The sequence below is a fragment of the Podarcis bocagei genome (assembly GCF_964188305.1).
Source record: "Podarcis bocagei genome assembly, chromosome: 15".
In the NCBI taxonomy this organism is placed as follows: Eukaryota; Metazoa; Chordata; class Lepidosauria; order Squamata; family Lacertidae; genus Podarcis; species Podarcis bocagei.
Genome location: NC_138141.1, coordinates 20,963,950 through 20,979,401, shown reverse-complemented (window position 1 = coordinate 20,979,401; position 15,452 = coordinate 20,963,950). Strand labels below are relative to the sequence as shown.

The following is a 15,452-nucleotide window of genomic DNA, read 5'->3' as shown; positions in this document are numbered from 1 at the left end:
GATCAGAACTGTTATTTTCCATCCTGGGCTTATCTTGAGTCACGTTTCATTAGAGTTGAGTCCCAGAATCTGTTCTGAATGCAAATGTTCATTTGCAAAAGATGTCAAGCAGTGATAAGAATAAGAGGTCCTCTGAGTGTATATGAAGCGTATTAATCTTACAACAAAGTCATCTGAATTTATTCCTAAGCATCTGGGCACTGACTTGTCAGAATACTGTATAGCTGTGTATGCATTGCCAGTTTAAAACACAGCTAGTTCATTCTTTTTCTCAATTCGGGTTGACGAAGTCTTTCACATGAAATGACAATATAGATGTTGGATAGATATGGACTGTGGCTAATGCTGTGTGTACACTGTTAAGTTGTGGGTGAACATATCAGACGACACAGCGATTCTTCAAACAGCTCTTGTTTATTCAGAGGCCAGAACAGAACTGAACTGAAGGGTTCAGTCAGCCTGCTTATATAGAGCTCCAGTACAACGTAACTGTAACAATTTTCTAAAACTATCCAATCACTGAACGTCATTTTCGATCCCTTATTTGCATAACCAGCTACAGTATCCCCCTGCTGGCCCAGGTGAGAACTTCAGTACATAACATACACTGCATCCCGAAACAGTGGTGGGAGTACAGTACACTGAATGCATAATACACAAGAGTGCTATATAGCCTATTGTTCAATATACAGGGTGAGTGTGAGTTTACACACAGAGCAATTCCTTTGCGTGTCTACTCAGAAGGTTAAGCAGGGGTAATTTTCAGGTAACTCAGAATATAGATTGCAGCCATTTTTCTTTTATTTCTGGAAGCTGCAATCTTCCAGACATACACTTATCTGAAAGCAACCTTACGCATGCTTTACTAAGATGTAAACAACTCTAAGGTCAGTGCGGCCAGGTAGCTAACTGTATATAGTATACATTATAGCTTCAATCCTATAATATGTAATAATAATAATAATAATAATAATAATAATAATAATAATAATAATAATTTTTATTTATATCCCGCCCTCCCCTACTTACTTATCAGTAATCACCACTGGTGTAAACAGGGCTTACTCCTAGATAATATTGTACATGGATTGTACCCAGATTCTTTTTGATTTCTTATAAACTGCAATCCTCTATACACAGAAATAAGATTGTGAGGAGACAAGCATAAGATCACACTTAGAACATAACAAATTGTCTTAGTCATACCACTGGTCTACCTTGCCCAGTACCGTCAACACTGACTGGCAGCACCTCTTCAGGATTTCAGGCAAATGTTTTTCCTAGCCCACCCTGGGAATGTAATCTGAGACCTTCTGCATGCAAATACAGTGGTGCCTCGCAAGACGAAATTAATCCGTTCCGCGAGTCTCTTCGTCTTGCGGTTTTTTTGTCTTGCGAAGCACGGCTATTAGCGGCTTAGCGGCTATTAACGGCTTAGCGGCTTTAAGAAAAAGGAAACAAACTCGCAAGAACTCGCAAGACGTTTCGTCTTGCGAAGCAAGCCCATAGGGAAATTCGTCTTGTGAAGCAGCTCAAAAAACGAAAAACCCTTTCGTCTAGCGAGTTTTTTGTCTTGCGAGGCATTCGTCTTGCGGGGCACCACTGTAATAGAGAAAAATAGGGGTGGTTAGCTTTTGCTGCCCAACTCCCCAAGGGACTGAGTCCCCTAAGTCCATGGTCGGTCTGAGATGGAGCCAGGAGGCGATGAAAGCAAGGTAGGTCTTTATTTTTCTGTTGCAACAGAGCTCCCCACTACCACCCAGCAAAGGAAGCAAGAGAGACCCAGAATGAGAAGAATCATCTCTTTTAAGGGTTTGCATTTTGGTGTTATAAAGGTAAAGGTACCCCTGCCCGTATGGGCCAGTCGTGTCTGACTCTAGGGTTGTGCGCCCATTTCACTTAAGAGGCCGGGGGCCAGCGCTGTCCGGAGACACTTCCGGGTCACGTGGCCAGTGTGACGAAGCTGCTCTGGCAAGCCGGCACCAGCGCAGCACACGGAACCGCCGTTTACCTTCCCGCTAGAAAGCGGTACCTATTTATCTACTTGCACTTTTAGGGGTGCTTTCGAACTGCTAGGTGGGCAGGAGCTGGGACCGCAGACGGGAGCTCACCCTGCGGCGGGGATTCGAACTGCCGACCATGCGATCGGCAAGCCCTAGGCGCTGAAGATTTACCCACAGCGCTACCTGCGTCCCTAAGGGTTTGCATTTTGGTGTTATAGGAAGAGCCAAATAGAATTTATTCTGAACCACCAAACTGGAGAAGGAAAACCCCTCTACAAACAGTCAGAAATTAGATCAAACGTAAGGTGGGGTTACTGTGGCTCAGGCCGGACAAGGGGTGATATTCCCGGGGATTTAGCAAGTTTTACATAGTTCCAAACACAGTTTACACAAAACATTAGCATTTGATAAGACCCATCACATTGCCCATCAGACCATAGCTGTCAAGCTTCCCTTTTTTTGCGGGAAATTCCCTTATTCCAGCGCTGTTTCCCGCTGCTTCCCTCTGCTATCCCGGATTGTTAGATATCCCGTAGACTGTCCCCGGGATAGGTGAGGCTGCTGATCCCTTATTTTCAAATCTGAAAGTTGACAGCTATGCATCAGACATCCCTCAGTGCAGAGCATCTGGGCAAAGAATGACAATTCATACAAAGGAGGTTAATAGATATAGGAGAGGAATTCCTTCAGGAGCCTCCCCGGATTGCAATCTGCCTACCTGTTCTCAGGCAAGGGGGATGAAGGAGGCAGAGGAAATATTTAAGAATCTTTAGGAGAGCCAAGATGGCTTTTGGATTGCTCTCCTATACTATTTTAGACATCTGGTTTATATTTGTTTGTGTGTTTACCTTGTGCAATTATCAACATTGATTCTATATTTAAGACCTATAGCACAAAGTATGCGCTCTACCTGCCAAGCTACAATACTTAGAATTTGTACTATTTGCAGCCAAGGTTACAGTGATGTATCGAAGGGTCCAACTCAGAGCAGATGCATTGGAATGAATGGGTGTCATTTAAATGAGCAGGGCTGGATTTAGGTTTGATGAGGCCCTAAGCTACTGAAGGTAACGGGGCCCTTTATATGTCCAGCTGTCCTTTGTCAACAACAAATTGTCGCTGTTTTTTTGTGTTGAATATATGCTATATGGTAATTTATGGACCTATCTAAAGCCATTTGCACATAACAAAATATGTATTTTATCAAAGTAATTGCTGAACTGAAATACAATTAAGAAGAAGTATATTAATAGTGAAATACAAACCAGTGATATTTTAGGGAGCAGGCTAGCAGGTGGGGCCTATTACTTACATCATAGGAGCGTACACAACACAACACAAAACACTGTTGCTGTATGTAGGTTTCATTTTATTAGTTTTTTTATCTTATAGTTTGGAAATGTACACCCAGTTTTTTCCTTTAATTTTTTTGGGGGCCCCCAAGAGAGTGGGGCCCTAAGCTATAGCTTGTTTAGCTTCTGCGTAAATCTGGCACTGTAAATGAGCATTGGATAAAACTCAAAATGAATATAAATGGAAGAAGCAACTTTTTCCCCCGAAGAGAAAGAAAGCTTTTGGAAATAGGTCAGAGCCTGATCAGACGCACAAATTTATTTCCCTCCCAGAGTGAAGGGAGGAGAGGAGGAGGAGGGGCGGGAAACGGGGGACTGGCTCCCGTCTCCATGGCGACGAGAACGCGCCGGCGCTGCTACCTGGGAGCGAAGGGCGGCCTGCAGCGCGCGCCCAGCACCTTTCCCGGGAAGAAACATGGGCGGGAGGGAGGTCGCATGGGGCGCAATGGAGAGGAGATGGATCCCAAGGGCGGCCGCTGCTGGTTCCTTAAAGTGGGTAAGGTAGCCGTGACGGGTCTAGCCCCCCTCTCAGGCATAGCCCCAGTCCCCAAGTATATAGGCACCTTCTTGCTCCTTGCAAAGCAACTTTCTTCCTCGACTCTGGTGGGAAAGGAGAAAGGGGGAAAAATATATATCCAGAAACTCCAGAAGCGCGTGGCTTCTGCTAACATTTACCCGTGTTAGTTGTGGTAACCAAAACCAGGTTGTGGGTGGTGTAGGGGATTGTTTCCCTCACCCAAAATCACTTGTTTTATTTACAGGGCGATCTTAGGTATGCCTACTCAGAAGGAAGTTTTCATTTAGTGAGACTTGCTCCCAGTCCCAAGAACTGCAGCCTGAATTGTATATATATATATATATATTAAAATCTATATGCATTTCTGTGCCACATTTTAAGGTAGGAACAGCTCAAAAGGAACTAGTAAAAAAAAAAAACACACGGAAAAAATTGCGTGGGTATTGTTGGGAATTTGAAAGCAACAAATCTGTATGTGTTTGTGCATGCCATTTGGGTTGCCACTTTTTTGTGTGTGGATAGAACTGCTGCCTTTTAACGGACTGAAATTGTAACACATTTCACAGGGCACTCAGACAGTAGCGGTTTTTGAGTTGGATTCAGGAACATGCCAGAAATTAAAATTGATTTGGAGCACTTGTGTAACAAATCAGCTTTTTAAAAAACGACTTTATGTGTTAAGGAAATGAGAAAATGTACTGGAAAGTTTTTGACTTGACGTCATTTAACCTTCCCACAAACAAATAAGAATTAATGTTCAAAAAACCAAGTGACATCATCTAACTTCCCCAGAAACTGTGCAAACAAGGCAGAATGAATGCTCAATAACAGGTTGTACAGCTATTACTCCTGAGTAAACACTCTTAGGATTAGGCTCTTCTTCTGATTAACTATTGGAGGTTGTGCAATGTGCATGGGAGTTAGAGAAATGAGCCTGAGAAAACTAACGCCTCTGGTTTAGTTCTCCCAGTCAGTGATGTGTACTGAGAATTCTTATTTCACATACGTGCAAGGGGGGGGGATGACAGAAAAGCCATATCTCTATTATTTCTAAATGATTCAGCATGCTAAAAGGAGAAAAAGCACAATGTCAGTAAAACTGTGCTATGAAATAACAAATTTTCAAGAGTATGAGCCCGATTAAAGTGGTGGAGGAATCCTGTTGTGGAGGTAGACAGTGATCACTTTGCATTCCCATCTACTCTTCATTATTAATTGTTCTCATTAATCATTGGTGCCAGATGTACCAAATCTGGGACTTGAAGTGGGCCTGAAGTGTAGGGTGGAGGTATGCTGCGGAAGAATGGAGCACTTCATATTTATAGGCACGCTCTGTTATTTTAACGGCATATCCAATTTCATTTCATTAGTTGTTATCCCCTTTTCTTCCTGTTACTTGCTGCAGGTTGCAAGAGAAGACCTTTCCTTTAAAGACTGAAAATGAACTGTCGTTTGCTGTTGCAGTACCATCGCTCCTTTCCAAAAGCTGTGTTTCTGCCTTCCTGACTCAGTTTCCTAAGGACGAACATGGGAACCCTTTTGGAAGTAGGGTCTCGTAATCCATCACAGCCAACGGAAACTTCGGTAAGTTTTCTGGCAATTATTTTTGAGGAGAACTGAGGAGAAAATGAAATGTTTGAAAAGTACAAATGAGAACTTCTTCCCGCAAATGACAGAGATTATTCTTGCCTTGTTTGGTCATTCACCGCTGACATCTTTGTAATGAGATAGTGTAGTAGAGGTTAGTAGAACACGGCCTTAACATTGAACTAATTTCCACAAAAATCACTTATAGTTTACATAGGATAACCTGTAATTTTCATTTTCAGAATATATAGTGATGAAAGCAAGGATGTGGCTCAGTTGTACAGCTCGTGTGTTTTGCAAAGTGTCCTGGGTTCAATCTTCAGTATCTCTTCATATTGTATGAATGTATGAATCCCAGAAGAGATACTTCCCAGAAGAGATCTTAAGGCAGCCCTGTTCAGGGAAGTTTTTAACGTGTGACATTTTACTGTATTTTTGGTTTTTATGGAAGCCGCCCAGAGTGGCTGGGGAGGCCCAGCCAGATGGGCGGGGTATAAATAATAAATTATTATTATTATTATTATTATTATTATTATTATTATTATTATTATTACTGCCAGTCATTTATTTCCCCATCTTGGAGCCCTCCACATTTTTGGAACTACAGTTCCCATCATCCCTGACCATTGGCCATGCTGCCTGGGGCTGGTGAGAATTGTAATCCACATCATCTGGAGGGTACCAGTTCATGGTCGACAAGTGGTCTGATTGGTGTTAGGCAGTTTCTATGTTCCTATTTGTGCAAAACATTGTGCAGTATTTTTAAAAATGCAATTATATTTGAAAGTATTTATTGGACTATACATTTGCCATGGGATTATCCTTTCAGATATACATGAAGTTTTATGCCGCACCTTGAATAAGAAAATTTATTTTGATGTTCCTAATGTTCAAGTAGGCCTAATAGAATAGAGTATTAAACTGTGTTAAAAATTTATATCCTGTGTTAAGTTTCTTAAGGCAGTTTACAACAATAATCCTTTATAAAACCCACCAAAAACTAGCGTTCCAAAAACCTAATAAGTGACAAATCAGTAAAAGCAGAGCAGCAGAGGCTTAGCAGCAGCACAATGGCATAAGCTTACGGATAGGTGTAGCATAGAACTGCTCTTAACTGCCTCTCATCTCTTTCAAGGATTTCTAAATCCATATTTTTCCAAGAACACCTGCTTTCCTTGCATCTTTTTGTGGTATTTGACTATGGCATTAGAAACTTAAATGGGGCAAACTGCTGATTGCAGCCTTTCCTGACTCTCTGACTGGCTGCATTCACACGTCATGCTAAATGTGCTAAATGCTTTAATTTGACATGCATGAGCAGAAACAAGCTGCAGTCAGCCTTGGGCTTGTGTGCCTCTGCATCCTCTCTTGTCCTTCCACATGGCCAAGGGGTAGTAGCTTGTAAGTGCTTGCTTCTGTTTCTAGTTAACTGCAGTTTGCCATGTGGCCCAGACCTGAAATTGAGGTTAAAGTTATGGTTAGTTTCAACAAGCCTGCTTCAGAACCACAGGTTGACGTTGGCTTGTTTTGAAATTAACCATAGAAGTGTTAGTTACAAGCATAATAAAAAACGACTCCTCCTGACCATATGATTCTTGTTCCGGCTTGTCTACATCATGACTTAGCATGACATGCAAATGCAGCCTCTGTAATAAACCGGCCACAAAATACAGTTATCTCTGAAACTGAATGCTAACGCAGGACCGGTTTAGATGTAATGGAATACCAGAGTTTCCTGCTACATGCAGAAGCCTTGGGCTCATGCATTCCTCCCTCCCTGCTTGTATGGCCATAAGGAGGAGATTGGAAGCTTTTTAATTTTGGTTTTAAACAAGCCATAGTTTCTTTTTACTTCTGAACTTGGTTAGTTTAAAGTATGATTTGTTCAAATGAGTCAGAATAAAATTGTGGCTTTGAATCCTAGCCTGTTTGGATATCACAGTTTAAAGAAACCACATCAAAACCTCCCCCCATTTTTAAAAAATGCACTTTGTTACTTTGAAACAGAAGCAAAACCTTCCAATTTTCTTGTAGCCTCACAAGATGGAATGGAGTGGGGAGCATTTGAGCTTGCTTGAGGCTCATGAAGGCTTGTGTACATAGAGGAAACCTTCGTGTTCCATGGTGTCCAAACCTGGCACACAGTGAATGCTATCATAGAAAGACCATTGGTCCTTCTAGCTCAGTGTTGTATGCATTGACAGGTAGCAGTTCTTGGAGAGTTTCAGTAAGAAGTCTCTCCCAGCCTTACCTGGGATTGAACCCAGGTCCTTCTGCATGTAAGGCAGATGTTCTGCCACTGAGCTATGAGCCCTTCGCCAGGAGAGCTATGCCCGCTGTTGCCATCAGAGGATGTTGATAATGGGAGATGAATTTGAGACTTATACTACTGCTTGGTACATAGGATTCTCATGGAGGTTTGGTCTGCTAACAGCTGTGAAAATTAAACAAGATTTGCCAAGTTAGTACTTTTCAGTTCCAGATGCTGGGGACAAATGAAACAGCAATGCCTTGCTGAAGAGCACCCAGAGATAGCTAGTTGGCCAATGTTGGAAATAAGAGAGCCAGATTAGATGGGTCTGGTCTGATCCAGGAGCACAATTCTGAAGCTCTTACGATGACATGTTATATCACGGTCACTAGACAGCCAATAGAGGATTAAGCGGTTCATATACTTTGTCCTAAAAGGGACGCGGGTGGCGCTGTGGGTAAAACCTCAGTGCCTAGGACTTTCCGATCGCATGGTCGGCGGTTCGAATCCCCACGGCGGGGTGAGCTCCCATCGTTCAGTCCCAGCTCCTGCCCACCTAGCAGTTCGAAAGCACTCTTAAGTGCAAGTAGATAAATAGGTACCACTTTATAGCGGGAGGGTAAACGGCGTTTCCGTGTGCTGTGCTGGTGCGGGCTCGCCAGAGCAGCTTCGTCACGCTGGCCACGTGACCCGGAAGTGTCTCCGGACAGCGCTGGCTCCCGGCCTCTTAAGCGAGATGAGCACGCAACCCCAGAGTCGGACACGACTGGCCCGTACGGGCAGGGGTACCTTTACCTTTACCTTTATACTTTGTCCTGTTTCAGTTTGCTGAACACACAGTAGTAGCCTTCATCCATTGTTGGATAATGATGTTAGTAGCAGACTCTGCCACAGCCTGAAATGTTAGCGCTTCAGCCTAGTATATTGGATAGGTAGAAATTTGTATTATCAGCTCCAGGCAACTTGTATCTTAGCTCTGTTACCATCAGTGTGAGTTTTCCCACCGACTTCTATAAGAGGTAGATTGCTGCCTTAGACCAGTGGCTCCCAAACTTTTCCAGACCACTGCCCCCTTGGTTCCATAAACCCATCTCCAGCACCCTCTACCATGCTCTATAAAAAGCATTATTCAGAATAGCGGTTTGCACAACCCACCAAGGAATATAACAACTGCAGTAACATTCAAAGCAGTAACAATTAGTTACACATTTATTCAGGATCCAATCAAAACTGTTTAGTTTAATTAATTCAACAAAAGAGATGAACTTGATCCGGTGATGTCAGGGTTTCAAAGGCTGATAAGTCATTTACAGCTCCAGCACTCCCCTGCTTCCGTTCCTCTTAACATTCCCCCCATCCCACTGCCCCCCAGGGGATGGTACCACCCACCTTGGGAACCACTGCATTGGACCTAGAAACACAGTTCTGTACTTGAGAATTAACCTATATTTTAGTATATATCCTTATTAATTAAAAACAAATACATTTATGAAAAAACAGATGAACAAACAAACATACAATCAAACAAATAATAGAAGAATCAAACAAACAACCACCCACCATATAAGCAACAACAAGATTAATATAACTAACGTCATTTATACTTCTGGTACTGAAAATTATTATAAAACTCGTAGGGAAAGAAAAATTAAAAATGACTTCCAATTATTCTCATTGTACTTTGTCTATCCATTACTTTATACTACACAGTTACATATTTTTATATAATTTCTTTTTGAGAATTAACTTATAATAGATTTTCCTTACAGGAGAGTGAACATAATTTTTTTGTGAGAATTACTTCCAGGTTAACTTATATTTCTAATAAACTAACAAAGATGTGGGCGCTATGTAAGGATGTAAGGGTTTTTTTTTTACTTACAACTTACTTAACACCCCTCCCACCCCCAGATTGGTTTACATTGTTGAAAGGAAACACAAGTTCCATGTCAGATTGGAAGTCCAGGGTATGTTTGTCAATACCCAAGGGTAGATGTAAGGAGGGGTAAGTACTAAAAAATGTTAAACATGGAGTAATAATAATAACAACTGAATCAAATAAAGTTTTTGCCTAGGCAGGGCGATGCACATGTTTTGTTGAAATTGGCCACCAGGGGTCACTGTTCTCAACCAATTGTAAATTTTGTTTTGAAGGTCATGGGTGGCCAGTCTGTACAAAACAGCTCCCACTGAACACTTGGTTGTCTGTCTTCATTTGTATTCACCTGTGGCTGTTTTAAGATAATGACAAATTTTGCAGGAATACTTTTAGCTGAACATTTGGAGTCTTGTGTAATAGTGTCTCATAGCTTATAGCTAATGCCAGAGAATGGGGCAGAGAGTCTCGAAGTGGGTGGGTGTTGCACAAGATGCCTAAAGATGTAGATGTGGACCTTATGTTGGAATTTAAAAGCCTGCAGTCTGCAATCCAATCAGGGATGGGGAGAACAGCTGCGACTTGCTTTACTTTTTAAATAATGAGCAGCTTTGTCTTGCAGTTCCCTGACTTACAGCTAATATTATATCTGGGTGCATTTGGTAAATATTTAGACTGCCCTTTATTTTTTCATCGCTCTCTTGAACTGTATGATTCCTCCAGCATTAAGAAGGTGGCTCAGGAGATTTCCCATTTGGGGTTTTTGTATGTGTGCAGGAAATTGATAAAAGGGTTTACTTATCTCTTGTACAAAGTCTGGGAGAGATTATTTTCACTCTTAAAATATGTGGCGGTGTTTATTATTTCTAAGGTGCCTATATTTGATCTTTTAATTCGGATTTGCAGTCCTTTGTTAACAGGGTGCTTGATTAATAGCGCTGCATTATAAACTATTCCAAACACAGGGATGGAACATGGAATCGCAGAATTGTAGAGTTGCAAGGGAACCTGAGGATCATCTCATTCAACTCCCTGCAATGCTGGAATCTCAACTAACAGACAGCCATCCAACCAACCTGTGCTTAAAAACCTCTGAAGTCAGAGAGTCCCCCACCTTCCAATTTTTCTGCTGTGGAAGCTGGGTATACACCACACCAAAATCCACTGGATGATTAAATATTTCTGCCCCTGCTACAAAAGTGCAAGAAGTAGTCAGAGAACCTTTTCTTCCTATTGCATGGCACCGTTCTTGAGTACCAGTTAAGGCAATGGAGGATTGGCACTCAGGCCACTGTAGCCTTCCAACAATTAAATCAGTTTCTCCCATTCTTGGAACACCTAATACAGCACCAGCTCACATTAGCTCCAACCATCATGACCAGTGGTCAGGAATGATGGTAGTTGTTGTCCCGCAATAGCACCACAGGGCCCATTGGTCTATAGCAGGGGTCAGCCAACATTTTCAGTATTGGGCCAATCCACTGTCCCTCAGACCTTGTGGGGGGCCAGACTATATTTTTTTGGGGGGAAATGAACAAATTCCTATGCGCCACAAATAACCCAGAGATTCATTTTAAATAAAAGCACACATTCTACTCATTTAAAAACACCAGGCAGGCCCCACAAATAACCCAGAGATGCATTTTAAATAAAAGCACACATTCTACTACTCATGTAAAAATACGCTGATTCCCAGACCATCCGCAGGCCAGATTTAGAAGGTGATCCGGCCCCCGGGCCTTAGTTTGCCTACCCATGGTCTATGCAGCAGTTCTCACCCTGTGGGTCCCCAGATGTTGTTGGACTACAACTCCCACCATCCCTGAGCTCTGGCCCTGCTAGCTAGGGGTGATGGGTGTTGTAGTTCAACATCATCTGGGGACCCACAGGTTGAGAAAGGCTGGTCTATAGCATCCTTATGCTTCGCACCCTCCTTGAGTTTTTTTGCCTGGCTATGATGTGTCCTTGCACTCATTTAATGTGTCTTTCTTATCTAGACTGATGATAAAGGTAAAGGGACTCCTGACCATTAGGTCCAGTCGTGATCGACTCTGGGGTTGCGGCGCTCATCTCGCTTTACTGGCTGAGGGAGCCGGCGTACAGCTTCCGGGTCATGTGGCCAGCATGACTAAGCCTCTTCTGGCAAACCAGAGCAGCGCACGGAAATGCCGTTTACCTTCCCGCTGGAGCGGTACCTATTTATCTACTTGCACTTTGACGTGCTTTCGAACTGCTAGGTTGGCAGGAGCTGGGACAGAGCAATGGGAGCTCACCCCGTTGCGGGGATTCGAACCGCCGACCTTCTGATCAGCAAGCCCTAGGCTCAGTGGTTTAACCCACAGCGCCACCCGTGTCCCTGATGATACTGATGATAGAGGTGTGCATGTGTGTGTGTGTGCAAAAACAACATTCAATGCTCCACCCGCTTTTTCCTTTGGCCCTGCCAATCACTGGCATGCGGCCCCCAGAAGGTTGTTCAGAAGGGAATGTGGCGCTCCGGTGAGAAAGGTTGTCCACACCTGTGTTAGAAGATGAATGCTTTGAAGGTTATTGCCATAGGTTTCTGTTTGGTCCCCCATCCTCCTCCTGCCTCCTTTGTGAAGTGCCATGCGCTAATATTGTGCTGCAGTGGACTCCAATTCCTGTTTTATAATTTTTTTCCAGGCAACAGTGCCATATGGGGCCCCGTGTTTGAACTGGGGATTAGTACTTCAGATGATGTTATTACCCCTCCCCACCCCACTTCTGTCAACAGCAAATCTGCGACCCAGACAGGCCAGAGTAGTCTCTCTCCTGTGAGCTCATTTATTATGACTTCTGGAGCCCGAATGAAAGGCTACATTGTCTGCTGTAACTTAGCAGGCAGAATAAGCTATCCAGAGCAGCTGGCAGCATCCGCTGCTTTGGTCAGGCGAAATATTTTCTTGCCTTTTGGTCTGTAGGATGGGGCACATCCACATCCCGAAATTTTAGGGATTTGGTGTGTTGTTTCAAATGCATTTGCTCCCTGCGGTACATCGAGGGAGGGCGCGTTGGTCCATGTGGCTAATTTGGACCTCTACTGGTTCACGAAGGGCTGTACATGTATGAATGGTTTTTTGTTTGCAGGCAGGATAGGTCAGTGATATGATGCACATGATTTGCACATGGAATGACCCAGGCTTTATCTCTGGCCTCTCCTGTTTTAATAGGACTTTTGGTTGAAGGGCTTGGAAAGACCATTGCTTGATACTTTGGAGATCCACTGTCAAGTCAGAGTAGAGAACATGGTGTTGGAGTGAGCCAGGCTTGCTATAATTTGAGGTGGCTTTGGATGTTTAGTCTGTACAGTTGCTTCAAGTAGAGGGTGGAAGGGGCAGGCCTGCTGCTTTTTCTGGGGACATTTCTGAGTGCCTGATTGCGTCAAATCAGTAGGCACAGGAAGCTCCCACCGGGTCATAGCTGTAAACTTACAGATTTGAAAATAAGGGACCAGCAGCCTCGAAAATAAGGGATCGGCAGCCAGAATAAGGGATTTTGCTATTGTAAAGAGTTACATACATTGGTAGGATTGACAGATGCTGTCAATCCGGTATGAGGTGGTTGCAGCGCAGCGGCGGCCGCTGAAGCACCGCCCTTCTGCATCCCTCCCCATCCCCTCCTCTTCCTCCTCCCTCAGGCCACCTCCTCAGCTGCCACCACTGCTGCCGCCTCCGGGCTCGCGGGTGGCGTGGGCGAGAGTCTCTCTCCCTCCCCCCTCCTCTTGGGCAGGAAAGGGCCAATGGAACTCCTCGCGCCAGGACGACGGCGCCAGCGCTCTCTCTCTCTTGCGCGGCGGAGGACCCCGAGCCGCTGCTTCCCTCCCGAGCCGGGCAAGCATGAAACCCGGGAAATTTAAGGGACATCATCAATAAGGGACAGCAGCGGGGCAAGGCGCTGGGATAAGGGAGTTTCCCGCCAAATAAGGGACGGTTGACAGCTATGCACTGGGTCATGACCTTTGCATTATGTCACATGATTGAGTTTGGTCCACATGGATAGGCTTGGAGCAGGAAGCCCTTTGTAGCCATGCTCTCACCATGAGAGAGGGTCTTTGGACCAACCACTGTTCTCAGCCACATGTCCCCGTCTTATTAATAATTAAACATCTGGCTTCTGCCTCTGGGGTTTCCACGTTTATCAATAAAACCAAGCTCCCCATGAGCCAAACCTCATTAATGCTCTGTGGAAGATAGGTTTGGTATAACAGCTGATGCAGATCCTGTGGGAATATCTGAACAGCTGCCATGATCAACAGCTCCGAAGCGCAAGTCTTTTAGGAGGAGATCTTTGGAACTTGCAGGTCCCTTTCAGAACGTAGTTTCCCCCCATCAGATGCCCTGAAATCAAGCCCAATCCTTTGTGAATTGTTGCGGTGGAAGGGCACAGTAAAAGGAAGTTCTCCTGCACAAGGCCCACTGAAATAAATAGGGGCTTCCCATTCATTTCAATGGTGCTTGTGTATGAGAACATCCAGGCGAATGGCAAGGAAACTTGCCTTCTGTGCAGAGAGGCTGGTCTACTAGGGCAGCTTTTGTCTGTCCTCAGCCAGACCCTACTTGCCTGCTTTCTTACATATAAACCAGCCCAGGAGATGGCAGTGCCTGTCAGCTTCTTCCCCTTAGTCCCAGTGTTGCCCTTGTAGAACTTGGCAGGAGGACAATGGGGGACAAAACTAGAATTAGTTGCCTCAATCGCCACCTTCTGTTGGGGTCCCCACTTCCCACCCTGCCAGTCCCAATGGTGGTAAAGGTAAAGGGACCCCTGACCATTAGGTCCAGTCATGGCTGACTCTGGGGTTGCGGCGCTCATCTCAATTTATTGGCCGAGGGAGCCGGCGTACAGCTTCTGGGTATGTGACCAGCATGCTTAGCCGCTTCTGGTGAACCAGAGCAGCGCACAGAAACGCTGTTTACATTCCTGCTGGAATGGTACCTATTTTTCTACTTGCACTTTGACGTGCTTTTGAACTGCTAGGTTGGCAGGAGCAGGGACCGAGCAACGGGAGCTCACCCCGTTGCGGGGATTTGAACCGTGGTGGTACCAGCCACCAAAGCTTCTGTGTGTGATCACATTTATGAAAAAGGAGCGATCACTTGATAATTAGTTCTCGCCATCAAGTGGCAAGTTGCGCAGGGCTTGCTCCATGTCTAAAACAGCAGTTTGGCTCACCTTTTCTGAACCTGGAAAAAGAGCTGTGAGTGAAGCTCAAAAAGCTCATCCACTCCCAGATGCTATTGCCTGATAAGAGCTATTGCCTGATCTGCTGCTTCTCCTGTTTCATAATTTAAACAGGGCATTGAAGGGATTAAGTCCTGTGTGCACCTCCCCCTCCACGTTGCTATCAATATTATTCAGAAGGATTATCTCTCTCTTTGTAGTGTAGAGGGTTGGTTTACTTCTCCCCACTCTCCCCTTCCCCCATGCTTCTGATGTAGGACACAGGCAACCTTCCATCATTCTCTCAACCCTGATAATGTCAGTTTGTGGATTGTATCACTTATGGGAAAATAGAACATGTTAAAATGGGAAACCAGATTTGTTAAGAACATGAGACCTCTTAGAAGACACCCGTCACCCCTTAACATAGATTATTCATTACTTATGCATTTGTTTTATTTAAAAACATGTATAAACTACTTAACGTTTCAAAAATCTGTAAGTCGTGTACAGTCTAAAAACAAACAATATCAGTAAAACAATGCTAATAAAACCCCAATGTAAAAACATATGAAAACAAGTAAAACACGAATTCAGGGGAGCCAGCAACAGGGTCCGATCTTATGCGTCAAGGAAAGCCTGGATAGAAAGATAAATCTTTGCAAAATGTCTGAACGTTTCACATGTG

At 44.1% G+C, this 15,452-nt stretch overlaps 1 protein-coding gene across 3 annotated transcripts in view; it reads left to right on the top strand.

Annotated features, from left to right (window-relative positions):
• The first annotated feature begins 3,726 nt into the window (after positions 1-3,726).
• The window catches only part of DIXDC1 (DIX domain containing 1), an 84,311-nt gene continuing 72,585 nt past the window's right edge, over positions 3,727-15,452 (top strand). The window contains exons 1-2 of one of the 3 annotated variants that reach the window (XM_081172549.1): positions 3,727-3,847; positions 5,278-5,456. In XM_081172549.1, coding sequence (XP_081028675.1) covers positions 5,400-5,456 — 57 coding nt within the window. In that variant the 5' untranslated portion in view covers positions 3,727-3,847; positions 5,278-5,399. Of the gene's footprint in view, positions 3,852-5,277; positions 5,457-15,452 lie in introns of all 3 variants that reach the window. The other 2 variants (XM_081172550.1, XM_081172548.1) reach the window with 2 other exon arrangements.